The sequence below is a fragment of the Aquarana catesbeiana genome, linkage group LG08 (assembly GCF_042186555.1).
Source record: "Aquarana catesbeiana isolate 2022-GZ linkage group LG08, ASM4218655v1, whole genome shotgun sequence".
Classification (NCBI taxonomy): Eukaryota; Metazoa; Chordata; class Amphibia; order Anura; family Ranidae; genus Aquarana; species Aquarana catesbeiana.
The window spans coordinates 170,579,052-170,596,960 of NC_133331.1; the positions used below are offsets into that span (position 1 = coordinate 170,579,052).

The following is a 17,909-nucleotide window of genomic DNA, read 5'->3' on the forward strand; positions in this document are numbered from 1 at the left end:
TTTGGTTCAGATGGTGTCAAGGATGTGTGGAGGCAACCAGGTGAGGAGTACAAAGACAAATGTGTGAATGCGTACAGTCAAGCATGGTGGTGGGAGTGTAATGGTCTGGGGCTGCATGAGTGCTGTCGGCACTGGGGAGCTACAGTTCATTGAGGGGACCATGAATGCCAACATGTACTGTGAGATACTAAGGCAGAGCATGAACCCCTCCCTTCAGGGACTGGGCCGCAGGGCAGTAGTCAAACATGATAACGACCCCAAACACACCTCCAAGACGACCACTGCCTTGCTAAGGAGCTGAGGTTATAGGTGATGGACTGGCCAAGCATGTCTCCAGACCTAAATCTTATTGAGCAACTGTGGGGCATCCTCAAACAGAAGGTGGAGGAGTGCAAGGTCTCTAACATTCACCAGCTCTGTGATGTCATCATGGAGGAGTGGAAGAGGACTCCAGTGGGAACCTGTGAAGCTCTGGTGAACTCCATGCCCAAGGGGATTAAGGCAGTGCTGGAAAATAATGGTGGCCACACAAAATATTGACACTTAGGGCCCAATTTGGACATTTTTAATTAGGGGTATACTCAATTTTGTTGCCAGCGGTTTAGACATTAATGGCTTTGTGTTGAGTTTTTTAGAGGGGACAGCAAATTTACACTGTTATACAAGCTGTACACTCACTACTTTACATTGTAGCAAAGTGTCATTTCTTCAGTGTTGTCATATGAAGAGATATAATAAAATAGTTACAAAAATGTGAGGGGTGTAATCACTTTTGTAAGATACTTTGTGTATGTGTATATATACATATATACATATACACACACAGTGCAGGGTATATAGTGCAGTGCAGAGTATATAATACAGTGTATTGAAGTGGTTAAGGGGAACCCTATGACAGAATGAAGAGAAAAAAACGGAATCCCCCCCCCCCCCAAATCCATATCAGGCCCTTTGGGTTCATTATAGATTTTAAGGCAAACTCCATGCCAAAATTAAAAAAAAAAAAAACAACGTGGGGTCCGCCAAAAAATCCGTACCAGGCCTTATGGGTCTGGCATAGATTTTAAGTGGAACCCCCCCTAAAATCCATGCCGGACCCTTATCCGATCAAGCAGCCGGGCAGGCCAGGAAAGGGGGGAATGCCCCCCCTCCTGAACCATACCAGGCCTCTTGTCCTCAACATGGAGAGGGTGCTTTGGGGTGCCCCCCAAAGCACCTTGTTCCCATGTTGATGGGGACAAGAGCCTCTTTCTGACAACCCTGGCCATCGGTTGTCGGGATCTGCGGGGGGGGGCTTATCAGAATCTGAAAGCCCCCTTTAACAAGGGGGTTCCCAGATCCCAGCCCCACCTATGTGAATGGGTATCGGGTACATTGTACCCCTAACCATTCACCAAAAAAAGTGTCAAAAAGCAAAAACCAAGACAGTTCTTGACAATTCCTTTATTAAAAACAGAAAAAAAAGTGTCCCGTGATGTACATCCTTCTTCAATCATGCCTTCCGATGAACCTGGAAAAAAAAAGCAGCACCGCCTCGATGGGAGGCCTCCTGGCGACTGCTATCTCTTGGCTGTGACAGCTGTTATAAAGGCAAGGTGGGGCCATCCAGGGATGTAACCGAGTGACCCCGCTCCCTTATGACGTCATGGGACGTCAGACAGGGGCAGGGTAATACAGTTATGTCAGTGGGTGGCCCCACCCTTGCCTATATAACAGCTGCCAAAAACCAAAAGACAGCAGTCGCCGGGAGGCCTCCCATGAAGGCAGAGTTTTTTTTTTAATTCCATTTTTCAGGTCTGTTGGGCGGCATTATTGACGATTGATGGACATCGCTGGACATATTTTTTTTATTTTTATTTTTTAACAAAGGATTTGTCAAAAATGGTCTATTGTGGGTTTTTACACCAAACCCCAAATCACTCTCCCCATGTTGAGGGCATGTGGCCTGGTATGGTTCAGGAGGGAGGCTCGCTCGCCCCCCCATCCTGTCCTCCAGGCTGCATGCACGGCTAAGCGGCTTAGAGCCTGGTATGGACTTTGGGCGGGAACCCATGCCAATTTTTTTTTTGCCGTGGAGTACCCCTTAAAATCCACACCAGACCCAAAGGGCCTGGTATTGACTTGGGGGGGGACCCACGCCGATTTTTTCCTTGATTTTTCATCTATATTGCCAGGAGCCAGCAATACATTACAGCTACAAGCAAGTTTAAATTACATGTTTTCATTTAGAGATGTCATTTTGCTGCGGCACTGTTCTACACATCACACAGATGTGCCACTTTACAGGCAGACTAAGGAGAACTCCCAGGCACAATATTCAAAGGAATATTTCATTTTTATTATTTCACTTTAAGCACTATTAAAATCACTGCTCTTGAAAAAACGGTTGTTTTGAAAACTTTTTTTTTGCATTGATACACGTCCCCTAGGGCAGTAGCCGGGTCCACATACACTTTTTATGGCAATAAATTGCATATAAGCCTTTAAAATGAGCACTTTTGATTTTTCATGTTTGTGTCCCATAGACTTTAATAAGGTTCGCATGTTCACTAGAACTTTTTGCCTGTTCACATGTTCTGGTGCAAACCGAATCGGGGGGTGTTCCGCAGATCCCTAGTAATCTGCTCTTAGTCCTGTGCTTTTTTCTCTGTTTTTCTGAATAAATTTGCAGATATACTATGAAAATTACTAGAGGTCTTCCTGTTAGGATACATTTATTGTGCACATGAAGGCTGGGCATATTGGACTTGCAATGCATTATTTTTCTTTACTAATGCTTGGCTAGCCTACAGTTTAGCCAGACATGTTGTATACTTCTACATTTCAGTTCTTTTCTATAAAAAACACAATGGTTTAAATCATGCATAGTTATTCCCCCCACTTTACACTAGAATGACCTATCAACCTGCATTTGAATGATGTGAATAAATGATTGATTCATTAGCAGTCTAATTCTGCTCTTGCAGCTACAATGTAGGCACAAAATGGCTTCTATGAGGTATTCATATCTTACCGTTGCATTGACCTGAAGTTGATAAGCCTGAGTGATCTCAAAATCCAGTTCCTTCATCACAGTCACAATGCCCCGGGTCTTGTCTATGGCAAAAAAATTAGAAGGAGGCTGGATGGAGTACAGCACACTTCCCCCTGTTCCCTGATCAGGGTCTGTTGCATTAACAATGTAAATTGGAGTTCCCACCGGTGTATTCTGGAACAGCAAAAAACATAGCGTAAGAATAACAGATGGAAATTTACTAACCCACTCACATGGCGAAGATAAATAAACTGACCCTGTTACTTTGTAATGTAATCTGAAATGTTTTATTACTCAGTTGGCAGCAAATCACCTAATTTTGTTTAGACTCAACACTGCAAATAGGCACAGTTGCCAGGGATACTGTTTTGCTGCTGTGTCGTAGGGAATACATTATTAGAAAAATAAATATACCCATTTACCTTAGAAAACAACAATAATTAGTGTCAGTCCCAGTTTCACATAGGTGTTCGTTTGGGAACAATTACATCTTTACGTTTGCAAAATGTGGATTTTTTTCCCCAAGTAATACAATTATAGGCTGCAATGGTGGGAATCTACTGAGGAACCACAGCCTAAATGAACTTAATTAAAGCACACTTTTCAAAAATGTAAAACCCTAACAACAATAATTCAACCCAAGTAAAACCTGTCCTGCAGCTTACAGTTGCACAAATCTTTCATAACAAATAGCAGCTATAAATTGCTTCCATATGTAACAAGCACCATGGCAGGAAGTATGAAAATTTGCAGAATCCTCCAGTGGCTACGTAATAGGTAGCATGGTAGAAGATATGAAACTTTGCAGCATGTGAGCGTTCAGAGTCTGTCATGCTCACTGGGAATTTTTAAGAACCAGGAGAACAAAAACAGAGTAACCATGGTTTATGATGGTAAATGGGTTGCCATTCACATGAATCTCATAAAAAGTTGAATTTTTCAAGATCAAATGTAAAGCCAACAGGTACTTTGAGCAATGGTTTGCTTATTGGTCAGGATTAAAGGTCTTAGAATTGAATTACATAAACAGTTTTTAGAAGCATGAAAAATACTCAGTTACATTTCTGAAGGGAGCTCTTTTACATAGAGGTTGATTTACTAAAACTGGAGAGTGCAAAATCTGGTGTAGTTCTGCATAGAAACCAATTAGCTTCCAGTTTTTTGTCAAAGCTTAATTAAACAAGCTGATTGATTGGCTACCATGCACATCTGCACCAGAGTTTGCACTCTCCAAGTTTAGTAAATGAACCACAATTAACTCCATTGTGTCCTCTAGCATGGTTGTCTGACATCATGGAAGCAGATTATCCTGCAAGAAATGTAACATGAGCTGCTATGGATAAATTCCATGGTTCCAAAATGGTAACCAAGACAAGTAGCACAGAAATAAATCAAGACTTCACATGTACCGGTGTGACCCTCATTAATCTATATTTTTAAATCACACGTGTTCCATGTCCAAAAGGCTTCCAGTGTTGTGGGTGGCCAAAATCCAGCTCAGATACTATATCAGCAGCCAAGGTCTACATTGACGTAGCTTGGTCAAATCTCTTTTTGATAATAGGCATCCTTAGAGTGAATCTACATGGTTGCAGAGCTAGTTTGTTTTTTTACAATCAGTGGGGTTTACATCCACTTTGAAGTTGTTGGAAAATCCGATCGTTCTGAACGCGGTGACGTAAAACACATACGTTGGGACTACAAACGGGGCAGTAGCCAATAGCTTTCCTCTCTTAATTTATTCTGAGCATGCGTGGCACTTTGTGCATCGGATTTGTGTACACACGATCGGAATTTCCGACAACGGATTTTGTTGTCGGAAAATTTTATAGCAAGCTCTCCAACTTTGTGTGTCGGAAATTCCGATGGAAAATGTGTGATGGAGCCTACACACAACAACAAGGTCCTATCACACATTTTCCATCGGAAAATCCTATCGTGTGTACGGGGCATAACAGTTAAAGTCATTCTGTTACTAGATTAAAAAGGGCCCTATACAGTATCTAGTTTATTGAATCTAATTTGACGTAGAATGTTTGCAGGAACACTTAAAAGACACTATTACCTTACCCATACAGCATTACTCCCATAGGCGTGCACACATAGTGTGCCAGGTGTGCCTGGGCACACCCTAATCACCCTGTGCTGCATAGATTTGCCCTGCTGCTTGGCTGCAGAGAAAGGGACAGGGGAAACTCTGTCTCAAAAGTGAGACATTAGGGGTCGATTTAGACCCCTGATATTTCTCCAAAGCCCCCAATGGGGCTCGTAAAAGATTGTAAAAAAAATAATAAAAAATGATTGCAAAAAAAAAATTGTAAAAACTAAATTTAAAAAAAATTGTAAAAAGTAAAAATAATAAAAAATAAAATAAAAAATAAACTAACAATAATCTCTGCCCTACTGACACCATCCGCTGCTCTGCAGACACTGTCCATTACCCTACTGATATATATATATATATTAGGGTTGTCCCGATACCACTTTTTTAGGACTGAGTACAAGTACCGATACTTTTTTTCAAGTACTCGCCGATACCGATTACCGATACTTTTTTCTTAATGTCACGTGACAGTGTTTTTTTTTGTTTTTTGTTTTTTTTTTAACAGTGTTTTCTTTTTTTTTTTTTTTTTGGGGGGGGGGGGGGGGGGTGAACGGTGTATGTGTGTGTGTGTGTTTTTTGTTTTTTTTTACAATTTTTATTTTTTACAATAATATTTTTTTTATACTTTATATATATTTTTTTTTTAATCAGCCCTGTTGGGGGGCTTTGGTGAGATATCAGGGGTCTTAACAGACCTCTGATATCTCCCCCTTGAGACAGAGAAAGAGACCGAGGATAGAGATTCCCCTGTCCCTTGCTCTGCAGCCTCAGCTGCACTGAGAATGAATGGAGAGAAGACAGCGGCTCCTCTCCATTCATAAACTGACACATCGTAATCACAGGAGATTACAATGTATCAGTTATGTGAATGGACAGAGTCAGCTGACTCTGTCCATTCACACAGCGGAGAGAGACAGCAGAACGGAGGGGACAGAGAAGGAGAGGGGAACGGAGGGGACAGCGGAGAGACACAGGGAAGGAGAGAGGAACGGAAGGGGACAGCGGAGAGACACAGCAGAACGGAGGGGGACAGCGGAGAGACACAGGGAAGGAAAGAGGAACGGAGGGGGACAGCGGAGAGACACAGGGAAGGAAAGAGGAATGGAGGGGGACAGCGGAGAGACACAGCAGAATGGAGGGGACAGTGGAGGGGGACAGAAAAGGAGAGAGGAACGGAGGGGGACAGCGGAGAGACACAGGGAAGGAGAGAGGGACAGCGGAGGGGGACAGAGGAAAGGAGTGGGCATGGAGGAGGATGCAGTGACATACAGCGGTGATCGATCACCGCTGTATGTCACTAAAGCTGCTGAAATCTTGTAACTCCCCCACGCGCCGATCACAGCTGTCTTCCAGGTATCGGGGGGAAGCATCGGGAGCATTTGCCCGAGTACAAGTACTTGGGCAAATGCTCGGTATCGGTGCCGATACCGATACTAGTATCGGTATCGGGACAACCCTAATATATATATATATATATATATATATATATATATATATATATATATATATATATATACAGTAATACCTCAGATTGTGAGTAACGTGGTTAACGAGCATTTCGCAATACAAGCTTTTGTTTTTTAAAAATCCTGACTCGCTTTGCAAGCTCTGTCTCACAAAACAAGCAGGATTCAATCCTCTGTGGTGTGCAGTACCGCATTTGGCCAGGGGTTCGTGGACGCCGTGACACTCGGAGCTGTTTGGATGCAATACAATATATATACACACACACAGATATGTGTTTGAGCTTTGGGGTGCACACCCCAATGCAATAGGTTGTGCACACCTATGATTACTCCAGAGTTTAAAGTGGTAGTAAACTCAAGATTTCTACTTTCAGTCCTTGAAATAGGTAATAAACACTGTACCCCAGGTGTTTTTTTTTTTACAATCTGTCTGTCTTGTGCCATTCCACAAAAATTGGGTGATCTTCATTCTAATGACATCACCGGCGCATTATAGACACAATTCACGGCACTCTCTATCTGTTATCAGTCCCTGCTGTGCCCATGTCCTCCACTCTCAGTGGCATTGCATTGTAATCCCGCAAGAGTACATCCCCTATACACCCCATGTGACTTGCTACTTCACAAGGGGGTGTAAAAGTAAAGCAGGTACAGCTGGAATTGAGCAATCAGGGTTATGTTCTCATAGCAATGGAGAATTAAAGTGAGGCTTGGCTAATTCATAATGTGCATGTGCAGGGTTACAGCCATCCTCATAGAGGGGGTGGAAGCTGGATGCGGAAGAGGAGTCCCAAGATGGCGCAGGCTTTGGCTGAGAAAGGCAGAAATTAAAGTAAGGGAGAGAATACTTATAATGCGAGATGTTTCTTTATATAATAAAGCGTGCATTGTTGTTGCTTTACCTACTGCCCTTAGGTTTCTTTCCATTTGTGTTGGCAAAGTTTACTACTGCTTTAAATTATCCTTCTATACTCACCTTACCAGTGCTCACGCATCCGTTCTGAAAAGGCTGCTTTGATTCACCTGGGGAAGCAGTGACAGTATTTAGGCCTAGTGAAGGAGGCCAACATGCTCCTTCATACCTAGACGTGCCAGGTATTGTCACCAGCTGCAGAGAAGCTCACTGATCGAGCGCTTCATGGTCACTAACAGTGTCTCTTTCATTTATGGCATCTGGGTTAAAGACAATTTCTGATACACCCAGAAGTGTCCGATGCTGAGGATTTTACCACACTCCCACATAGTAACCTGCAGGGTGGAGCTCTCAGTCTTACAGCTCTGTCCTACACAGTGTAGGAGACAGCCAGGGGGATTTCGAGGCAGAAGAACTCCTGTCAAAGCTGAAAAACCCTCCCACCCCCAGCTGGTGCCCAAAGCAAGTGCCTCTTCTGTCTATGCCTAGTTGTGGCCTTACTTGCAATTATTTTGTGGTCCTTGCTCTTAGTCTGTAATGTTAGCTTTGAAATCTATGTAGACATAACAGGATCACACTAACACTGCAATCTTGATACCGAATACAAAGATATACAGTGCAGTAGCTCAAAATAATGTTTTTTCTGACCACATCACCACAACCTTTACTGCTAATCACAAAACAACACTCAATGACTGAAAAAAAATAACACCACCACCTATAGGACATGTCTAAGCTGTGCAAATACCAGCTTTCAAAAATTCTGTTTTAAATAGAAATTTCTGGACCTGCAGCAGTGGTTTGTAGTAGCAAGGTGACACATTAACCCCTTCGGCTCCGGGAGATTTGGCTGCTCAATGACCAGGTCATTTTTTTGTGATTCGGCACTGCGTTGTTTTAACTGACAATTACACGGTAGTGAGACGTTGTACCCAAACAAAATTGATGTTCTTTTTTCCCCACAAATAGAGCTTTCTTTTGGTGGTATTTGATCATCTCTGCATTGTTTATTTTTTGCGCTATAAACAAAAAAAGAGTGACAATTTTGAAAAAAAAAAAACACAATATTTTGTACTTTTTGCTATAATAAATATCCTCAATTTTTTTAAAAAAAGCTAATTTTTTCCTCAGTTTAGGCCGATATTTATTCTTCTACATATTTTTGTAATAAAAATCACAATAAGCGTATATTGATTGGCTTGCGAAAAAGTTATACAGTCTACAAAAAAGGGGATAGATTTAAGGCATTTTTATTATTATTTTTTTTTTTACTAGTAATGGCAGTGATCTGCGATTTTTATCGGGACTGTGACATTATGGCGGATACATCGGACACGTTTGACACATTTTTTAAACCATTGACATTATACAGCGATCGGTGCTATAGGAAGGGGTTAACACTAGGGGGCAATCAAGGGGTTAACTGTGTTCCCTGACTGTATTTTCTAATTGTAGGGGGAGGGGACTGACTATAGGAGATGACAGATCGTGGTTTCTAGCTATTCGGAAATCACGATCTGCCTCTCCTCTCCTCACAGAACAGGGATTTGTGTGTTTACGCACACACGTCCATGTTCTGCCTCTCGTGCCCGCTATCGCCGGCCACAAGCATCGGTATCCCCGCAATGCAGCGGGCGCGCGCGCCTGATATCCCGCTTAAAGGAGCCAACGTACAGCTACGACGGTTCGTGGGATCGTGACGCCGGCTGATCGGCAAGTGGTTAAAGGATAAATTCACCTTTACTCACCTTTTTTTTCCCCTAAATTCCAGCTCCCCTATGTATCAATATAGCATTAATGTGCTTCTTGTGCCAAAATAAAACTGCTTTCCATTTATTGTATGCACGCTTACCTCACTGTCTTTATGGATGTTTCAAAACACTGCTCGATTACTTCTGCCTAACTTCTTGGACAGACTTTAGGTCATGACATATAAAGGAGTTGACCAGCTGAGGGTAGATGATGCAGGGTGTGTGCTAATGAGATCAGCTGGTCAACTCCTTCCTGTGTCATGACCTAAAGTCTGTCAAGGAAGTAGTAAGTGTTTTGATACATCCATAAAGACAGTGAGGTAAACCTGCATATAATAAATGAAAAACTATTTTTTTTTTTTTGGCAAAAGAAGTGCATTAATGCTATATTGGTACATAAAGGAGCTAAAATTTAGAAAAAAAATGTGAACAAAGGTGAACTTATCCTTTAAATGTACGACTCATTATAATCCCTTTTTTTCTAAACATTGGCATTACTTTATATTTCATATTACCCGTATAAGTTCACTTTGAATAGAATTTTTTCCAAAAAGAGGCTGTAAAAGAGCATGATGTTTCAGAACCATGGACAGCAGCACACACAGATAAGCAACTAAATTAAACCTTAACCCCCCTAGTGGTATTCCTGAGTCAGGCTCGGGGCGGATTTTCAATACCAAAAGTTTTATCCCCGAGCCAGACTCGGGATCGCATCGTAGGATCCATGTAGAGGTTACTTACCTTGTCCCCTGGATCCTGCAATGTCTCCCCGCTGTGATCTGCGAGCTGCCGTGTCTCGCTTGATTCACAGTGCCGAGCTCCGTTCCCTGCAAGCGCTGCAACGCACGGGGACGAAGTTCGGCGCCAAATTCAAAAAGTAAAACACACAGTATAGATACAGTATACTGTAATCTTACAGATTACAGTACTGTATCAAATAATTACACATCCCCTTTGTCCCTAGTGGTTTGTCCGGTGCTCTGCATGCAGTTTTATATTATAAAAACTGTTCTTTCTACCTGGAAACTGGAGATTGTCCATAGCAACCAAAACCGTCCCTTTACATCAAAATTGGTTGTAGACCAGCTAGAAAACAGCGATAATAAATTAGAATCACTCGCAGAATTGAGCGATAGTGATTTGTGGGGAGATCCGTCATCAAACACTGAAAAGTAATGACAGTGACAATTCTGCAACTGAGCAAATTTCAGTGTTTTTGATTTGATTACATCATTGAATAATTTTTTATTATTACTATATTATTATTTGGTATAATTATTTATAGTTATTTATTAAATTATAATTTATGATTTCGTTTTTCAAACTTTATCATATCCGGGATGTCTACTAGACTCTGGGTTGGACAGATTTAAGTGAATTATTCCTAAGAATTACAGGCCTACAATATAAAACGCCAAATGTCCATGCAAAATAATTGTACCATTTCCAGCACCTAAAATCTGAAATAATCATACCGCCAGGGAGGTTAAAGGGGTTGTAATCCTTTGCCGTTTTTCACCTTAATACATTTTTCCGGACGGTATTTTGTGTCCTGAGTGGATAGATTGATAGCAGCGCAGCCATTGGTTATATGTTTGTTATTTTAAATAAAAAAAAAAAAACCCTTACAATCACTTTAAGGCTGGGTTCACACTATTGCAAATTGGATGTGGGTTTCCCCCCACATCCAATTCTCATAGCAGGAGATTGTGACTGGGCCTCTATTTTTTTAAATTATTATTATTATTATACTGGTTTTATATAGCGCTAACAGTTTGCGCAGCACTTTACAACACGAGGACAGACATTACAGTTACATTACAATTTGGTACAAGAGGAATCAGAGGGCCCTGCTCGTTAGAGCTTACAATCTTAAAAGGAAGGGTCAATTGATACAAAAGGTAATAGCTGTGGGGGGATGAGCTGACGGAGGAAGTAAAACAGTGTTAGTTAGAAGCAGGATAGGCTTCTTTGAAGAGAAGGGTTTTCAGGGATCGCCTAAAGATGAATAGATTAGGGGACATTTTGGGGTAGGGAGTTCCAAAGGATGGGAGAAGCTCTGGAGAAATCCTGGAGGCGAGCATGGGAGTTGGTGACAAGGGAGCTAGAGAGCAGGTGGTCTTGGGATGACTGAAGAAAGCAGCTTGGTTGGTATTTTGGGACTAGGTTAGTGATGTAGCTGGGAGCAGAGTTATGGATGGCTTTGCAAATTATTGTTAGCACTTTGAATTTTATTCGTTGGGTGAGTGGAAGCCAGTGGAGGGATTGGCAGAGAGGGGTGGAGGACACTGAATGGTTGGTAAGGTGGATGAGTCTTGCAGCGGCTTTCAATATGGACTGAAGGGGAGATTATGTCTATGTAAAGGTAATCCAATAAGGAGGGAGTTGCACTAGTTGAGGCGAGAGATAACCAGGGAGTGAATTAGAAGCTTGGTGGTGTCATTAGTTCAAAAGGGGCATATTCTGGAAATGTTGCGGAGGCTAAGGCGGTATGATTTGGACAGGGATTTTATGTAGGCCTGAAAGGACAGTTCAGAGTCTATGGTTACCCCTAGCACCCTGGCATGTGGGGATGGACTGATAGATGTGGCATTGATCTTGACAGAGAAGTCATGGGAGGGGGCACGTTCGGGAGTAAATATTAAGAGCTCAGTTTTAGATAGATTCAGTTTGAGGAAGTGGTTTGACATCCAGGCTGATATGTCTGTTAGTAAATCAGTGAGCGGAGATCTCGAGACGAATTGTCTCAATCTTATTTTTGCAGTGATTAGCAATCTCCCGGGCAGTAAGTTAGTTAGTGGGTGGGGGTAATGGAGTACGAAGTAGAGTGGTGAAGGTAGAAAAGAGTTGACTGGGACTGCATGAGAGGGTGTTAATGAGAGTGATAAAGTAGGTCTGTTTGGCAGTGTGCAGGTAGGAATGGTATTTGGAGGGCAGATTTATATTGGCTGAAATCTTGCTGTGACTTAGTTTTATGCCACAGAAGCTCAAGAGCACGGCTATGTTTTCTGAGGCTTCTGGTATTGTCTGTCTGCCAGTGTTGTAGTGGTTGGGGCTTGATTCCGTGTGTAGTGAGGGGGGGCGAAGGTATCCAGGGTGGATGACAGTGAACTGTTGTAGACAGAAGTGGCCATGTTGGGGCAGGACAAGGATGAGATTTTGTTGTAGAGACAATCTGTAGCAGAAAAAAGAAGAGAAGGGTTAAGATGGCGAAGGTTTCTACGGGTAATAGTTTGGTAGTTGGAAGACAAGGAGGAGGCAGACAAGGAGAGAGTGAAACTAATAAGGTGGTGATTAGAGAGAGGAAAAGGAATGTTGAAGAGGTTGTGTGGAGTGCATAGGTAGGAGAATATGAGGTCAAGGCAGTTGCCAACAGAGTGAGTAGAAGCGCTTGTCCATTGTTTTAGGTCAAAAGAGGAGGTTAGGCTCAGCAGCTTAGAAGTAGCAGGGGTCTTAAGATTAACAGGGATGTTGAAGTCACCAAGAATGATTGTTGGAATTTCAGAAGAGAGAAAGTAGGGTAGCCAGGCAGAGAAGTCATCAAGGAAGTTTGATATCGGTCAAGGGGGCTGATAGATCACAGCAATTCTCAATGAAACTGGAGAAAATAGACGAATACAGTGAGCTTCAGATGAGGAGAGGGACAAAGAGGGGGGGTGGATGAAGAACCTGAAAAGTGCTTTGAGGTGATAGGAGGATTCCAACACCACCTCCTTTCCATCCACTAGGCCTGGGAGAGTGAGGCCACCATAGGAAAGAGAAGCAGGAGAAGGAAGGTCAGATTCTTGAATCCAGGTCTCAGTAATTGCAAGTACGTTCAGGGAGTTTGTGATAAATAGGTCATGGACGGTAGTGAGTTTGTTACAAACAGAGCGGGCATTCCAAAGGGTACAGGAGAAGGGGAGGCTGGTTCTAGGCTAAAGAGGAATAGAAATGAGATTGTGTGGATTGAGGCTGCTATCAGAGGATGGGGGGTGCTGGGTATATTGGCTGAAGGTAAACGATGGCGGTCCAGGATTTGGGGAAATATCTCCAGAAGTTAGGAGAAGCAGAAGAGTGAGAGGGGTGATATGGGAGTGTGACTTATGTGGAGGGACACGTCCCAGTATCCTGCAGGTTTTATTGGTATATGGGTTCAGAATTAGCAGGAGCTGATAAGTGCAGTAATAAGATGAAGACAGGAGTGAGGGTGATATATATAAGCTGTGCGGTGGAGAAGATGGGTGAAGGAGTGAGAATTTAAGGAAAGAGGATGCAACTGTGAGAAGGAAAAGTAGGGAGTGCATAATACAGAGTGGTGAAATTAAGAGGAAGCTTGAATGAGAGATGAAAAATTTTGATGGAGAATCAGGTCACCTGTAGTCTGTTTAGTGTTCTGCTGAAGTCTGTTGTGTATTTTTTCTTTGTGCATTTGCTGAAGTGCTGAGCGGAAGTGTAATACTTAATCCAATATGAATACTTTATCCAAGATGATAGCTGCCAATGCAATCCCAGCCTGTGCAAACCCCTGCCTGTGCATCCCCTAGATAAGGCCTACATTTATACTGAGTTTGGGTGGGGGTATTGCCAATTAATTAGTCAGGATTGCATAGGAGGAACACATGGCTAACAGAATGAACTTCTCACACCAAGGCCCACTACAAGACACAGCAAGAGAGCAGAAAGGTCACAGTCATAAAGATAGGAACAGTTCATAATATAGGTATAGACAATAAGAAAGTAAAATAAACATCACAGTGATATGGACAGAGGTAAAGAATTTGAAGGCAGCATAGATCACCAAAACCACATACACAAAATTTAGCAAGCAGATCCCAGTTTCAATTAAAGGTGGAAGATGTGGTTTAGCTGACACATACACAGAATTTAGAATCTATGGAGCCGGTTCACACATCTCCGCAGAGGCTCCAGAGCCAATTGCACAAGAGTCCTCTGTGTCTTCTGGTCTGTTGCAGGTTCGAATTTAGGCCAAAATTCGTCTGAAATCGGACCTGAAACGATGAATGAAGATGCACAGGACTCATGCTGTGAGCCGCTTCGATCTCTAGTGTGAACCCAGGCTAAAATCACAGATCATCAGACCTTTCCTGAGTCCTTGTCACCAATAATATAATGCAAATTTTGTGGATTTCCCCCCAGAGATATCTATTGATCACTGACCAAACTGAGTAGATACTATTCCCTGTACTCCTCTGAGAAATTTCACATTATACGCACTACTAAATAAGGCTCATGGACGGGCTTGAGCACCTATGCTTTAAACTAATTTGCTTTATCTGTACTATCCTCGCACATTTTTATCAATCAAGTAATAAACATTTAAAACAAAGTAAATTGTGTTAAGGTAGTAGAAACATAAGAATTATCATGGGATTTTAATGTCAAGTAAAATAAGAATATCAAATTACACCATTAAAGATTCACTCATATTCCTTCCTAGTTTAAAGATTTATATCTCTAGGTTACCAGGGAATACCTAAACATTCTACAAGAACTGGCTTATTCTCAATCTTTTGTTGCTCTTTGACATTTTCTCTTTGTGCAGTCAAGCAGTTACAAACTCATACCACGTGTAGCTAATTGGGAAAAGAGTAGATACTAGTTGAAAAGTCAAACTTCATGAATCATGAATGAAAAGTATGAAAAAGGCTTGTATAATGATCTGTTATAACAAACTTAAATATGACATTAAGAATTAGATATTAGGGCCAGTGTACAAAAAGATATGGGATCCATTTAGGTCAGCTTTTGCTTTGTTTTTATTCCTTAGTACAAGCCAATGTGAATACACACTAAATACATGACAGACATTGTTAATGCATAACAAATTAATTAATAAAAACATGGTAAATTCATAGTAAACACAGTTCAAATGCTTCTCAGACACCAATGTACTGTATACTAGCACTATAAATTCCATCCATAACATAAACCCTCTCTAGATAAACATGTATGTTTCAAGAGCATGAATGTGACAGTCCAGGCATTTTTGAAAATGAAAGGCACCATCTGACTGGTTGTTACAGGCAACAGCTCCTGCTTTACCTTTATTGGGCTCTATTCACAGAACGAACTTGCATGAGATATTTAGGTGTCAGGACACATTTTGCCTAAATATCACATGCAATTCTGAAACTTTCAATTCACCAGAGTCTTTTGCAGAGAAATGCTGAAGCGCTAAAAATTCTTGGTAAATACTGCATGAAAAGGCATTAAATCCATTTACAGAAGGAAATAAATAAACACATGCGGAAATTAAACAGTGGTCCAGGCAGGGGCGTTGCTAGGTCTGCAAAAGATCTGGGGCTAGAGCCCATAGCAGCAAAGTAAAGAAAGTCATATGCTTGGGCGAGCATATGCATATATATAATATACATGTGTGTGTATGTATCTGTATATATATTACATCAGGGGGGGCTGCGGTTCCCGACAATTACATTGCCCGGCAGATTGGTACAGAAGTGGATGTCGGGACAATGATTGAATTGTCGGAACTACTGAATATAGATAAGAACTTGTGCCTGTTAACATTAACTAGTTATGTTCCTCCCCCCGGTCACCAGCTAAGCAGATGGAGCCTGGAGCCAACCCTAGGTAAGAGACTTGAGGCTATGGGCCCCAGATTGAGGGCTATAGCCCCAATAGCCACCCCCTAGCAACGCCACTGGGTCCAGGCATGAGGTATGTGTGGAATGTGTACTGGTTGTTAAGAAGTGGGTGGCCGCCGAATCTGTAACAACCAATGAGTCATCAGCTGTCAGTGGGGTTCCCTGCTGACACCTGAAAGTAAAATTGCCGGCAATTAAAAAATATAAAAAAAATGCTGTGGGCCCCCCCACTCCCACCCCAATTCCATACCAGGCTCCCCATGCCAAATTGTCGAGAACCTTTGGTGCGAGCAGCCCTTTTTTTTCTTATTTCAGGTCAGCAGTGGCAGCGGGCATCGTGATAGAAGATGGTTCTACACCGGGGGACAGTTATTTTAATTTTCTAAATAAGGAACTTGTTACACTAGACATTATTTTTTGAGTGAATCAATAGGAGTATTATGCAGCCCATACTCAATCACATAGGGGGGCCGGGATCTGGGGGGCCACTTGGTAAAGGGGGCTTTCGAATTCTGATGAGTCCCCTGCCCGCTGCATATCCTCACAACCACAGACCAGGGATACGGGGAAGGGGCCCTTGTCCCCATCAACATGGGGACAAGGTGCTTTGGGTGGGGGGCACCTGCCTCAAAGCACCCCCCCCCCGTGTTGAGGCCCGTGGCCTGGTATTGTTCAGGAGAGAAGGGGGTGCTCGCTTGTCCCCTTCCTTTCCTGACCTGCCGGGCTGCATGCTCGGATAAGGGTCTGGTATGGATTTTGGGGGAACTACACATGATTTTTTTTTTTTAAATGTTGGCATGGGGTTCCCCTCAAAATCCATACCAGACCAAAAGGGCCCATACATTGGGGGGGGGCATGCCATTTTTTTCTGATTATTTTTATTGCTGGCAATTTTTTGTTTTACATTCGGCTTTCAGGGGGGAACCCCCCTGGCAGCTGATGACTTATCAATTGTCAAGGACCTCACAGCTGCCCACTCCTTAACATTGTCTATTCATTAATGCTAATAAATATGCCAGCTAGTGCCAGGTGTATTACCGCATGTTTTCACTACCAATATACCGTAAGACTTAATAAAATCATTCATGCTGTATTTTAGTAGCGTTTTTTTTGTAAATGCCAAAAAACTTTTTGAAAAACGCTGAACAATATTTTACTGCATTTAAGGGTAAACATACCACTTTATGAATGGAGCCCATTGTCCTTTAGGGCCAGGACAAAGAAAGAGGGAGGAGCAGATGCCCAGGTGCAGTGATTTAATACGGAAGTTGGTATCATGGGAAAGCATTGGTTATCAATGCTTTCCTAGATACATGCAGCATTCCCGATCCTCTGCTTGCCTAGACAGTGGCTTCTGCCACCCCCCCTCCATTTGTTTCACACCTACTTTCATTCACACTGTCCCCAATGTCTGTGACATCAACTTTTTTTTTGCTCTCCCTGCCTTAAACGATCTCTCACTCTAGTCTAGCCCATTGCTTCCCTGTATAGTGACTCCTCCACCTGTGCCCTTTTGCTCAGGTCCCCTCCCCTCTAGTTTCACTGCAAAATTTCTCAGCTGCAATGAGTGGTGCTCTACTGCTGTCACTTTGCAGATGATGTGGGCACTAAATACTGTTTCTACATATCTCCCACCACAGGCAAATACTTTCAGGCTTGATATCACTGTTATAGCTTTGGAGACAATCATTCTTTTAGCTTTTGTTGTTAATAAAGGCCTCATTTACAGGAACGCTTAGTGGCTTCTGTGTGCTGAGGTCTAAGGGGGGATCTAAAGGTGGCCGAGGAGTTGCACATGCTGTGTGTGACCACCAATACAAGTACATGGCTGTACACAGCTGTGCACCGGTAAACGCTAATGGCTTTTAAATTGGTGTTTACCCGTACATGTGCGTACAGTTCTTATCCCCAAACATTAAAGTGGCAGGAAGTGCTGTACACATGTGTGCAGGTAAATGCCAATGCAAAAGTCATCAGCATTTACCAGAACACAGACCCATTCAGCCACTCATTTGTATTGGTGGCTGTACTAA

General features: G+C 42.4%; 1 protein-coding gene across 1 annotated transcript in view; it reads right to left on the bottom strand.

Annotated features, from left to right (window-relative positions):
* The window catches only part of CDH23 (cadherin related 23), a 1,935,615-nt gene that overhangs the window by 1,275,637 nt on the left and 642,069 nt on the right, over window positions 1-17,909 (bottom strand). Inside the window, exon 7 of the mRNA XM_073596703.1 lies at window positions 3,014-3,208. Within this exon, the coding sequence (XP_073452804.1) occupies window positions 3,014-3,208 (195 nt within the window). The remainder of the gene's footprint in view (window positions 1-3,013; window positions 3,209-17,909) is intronic.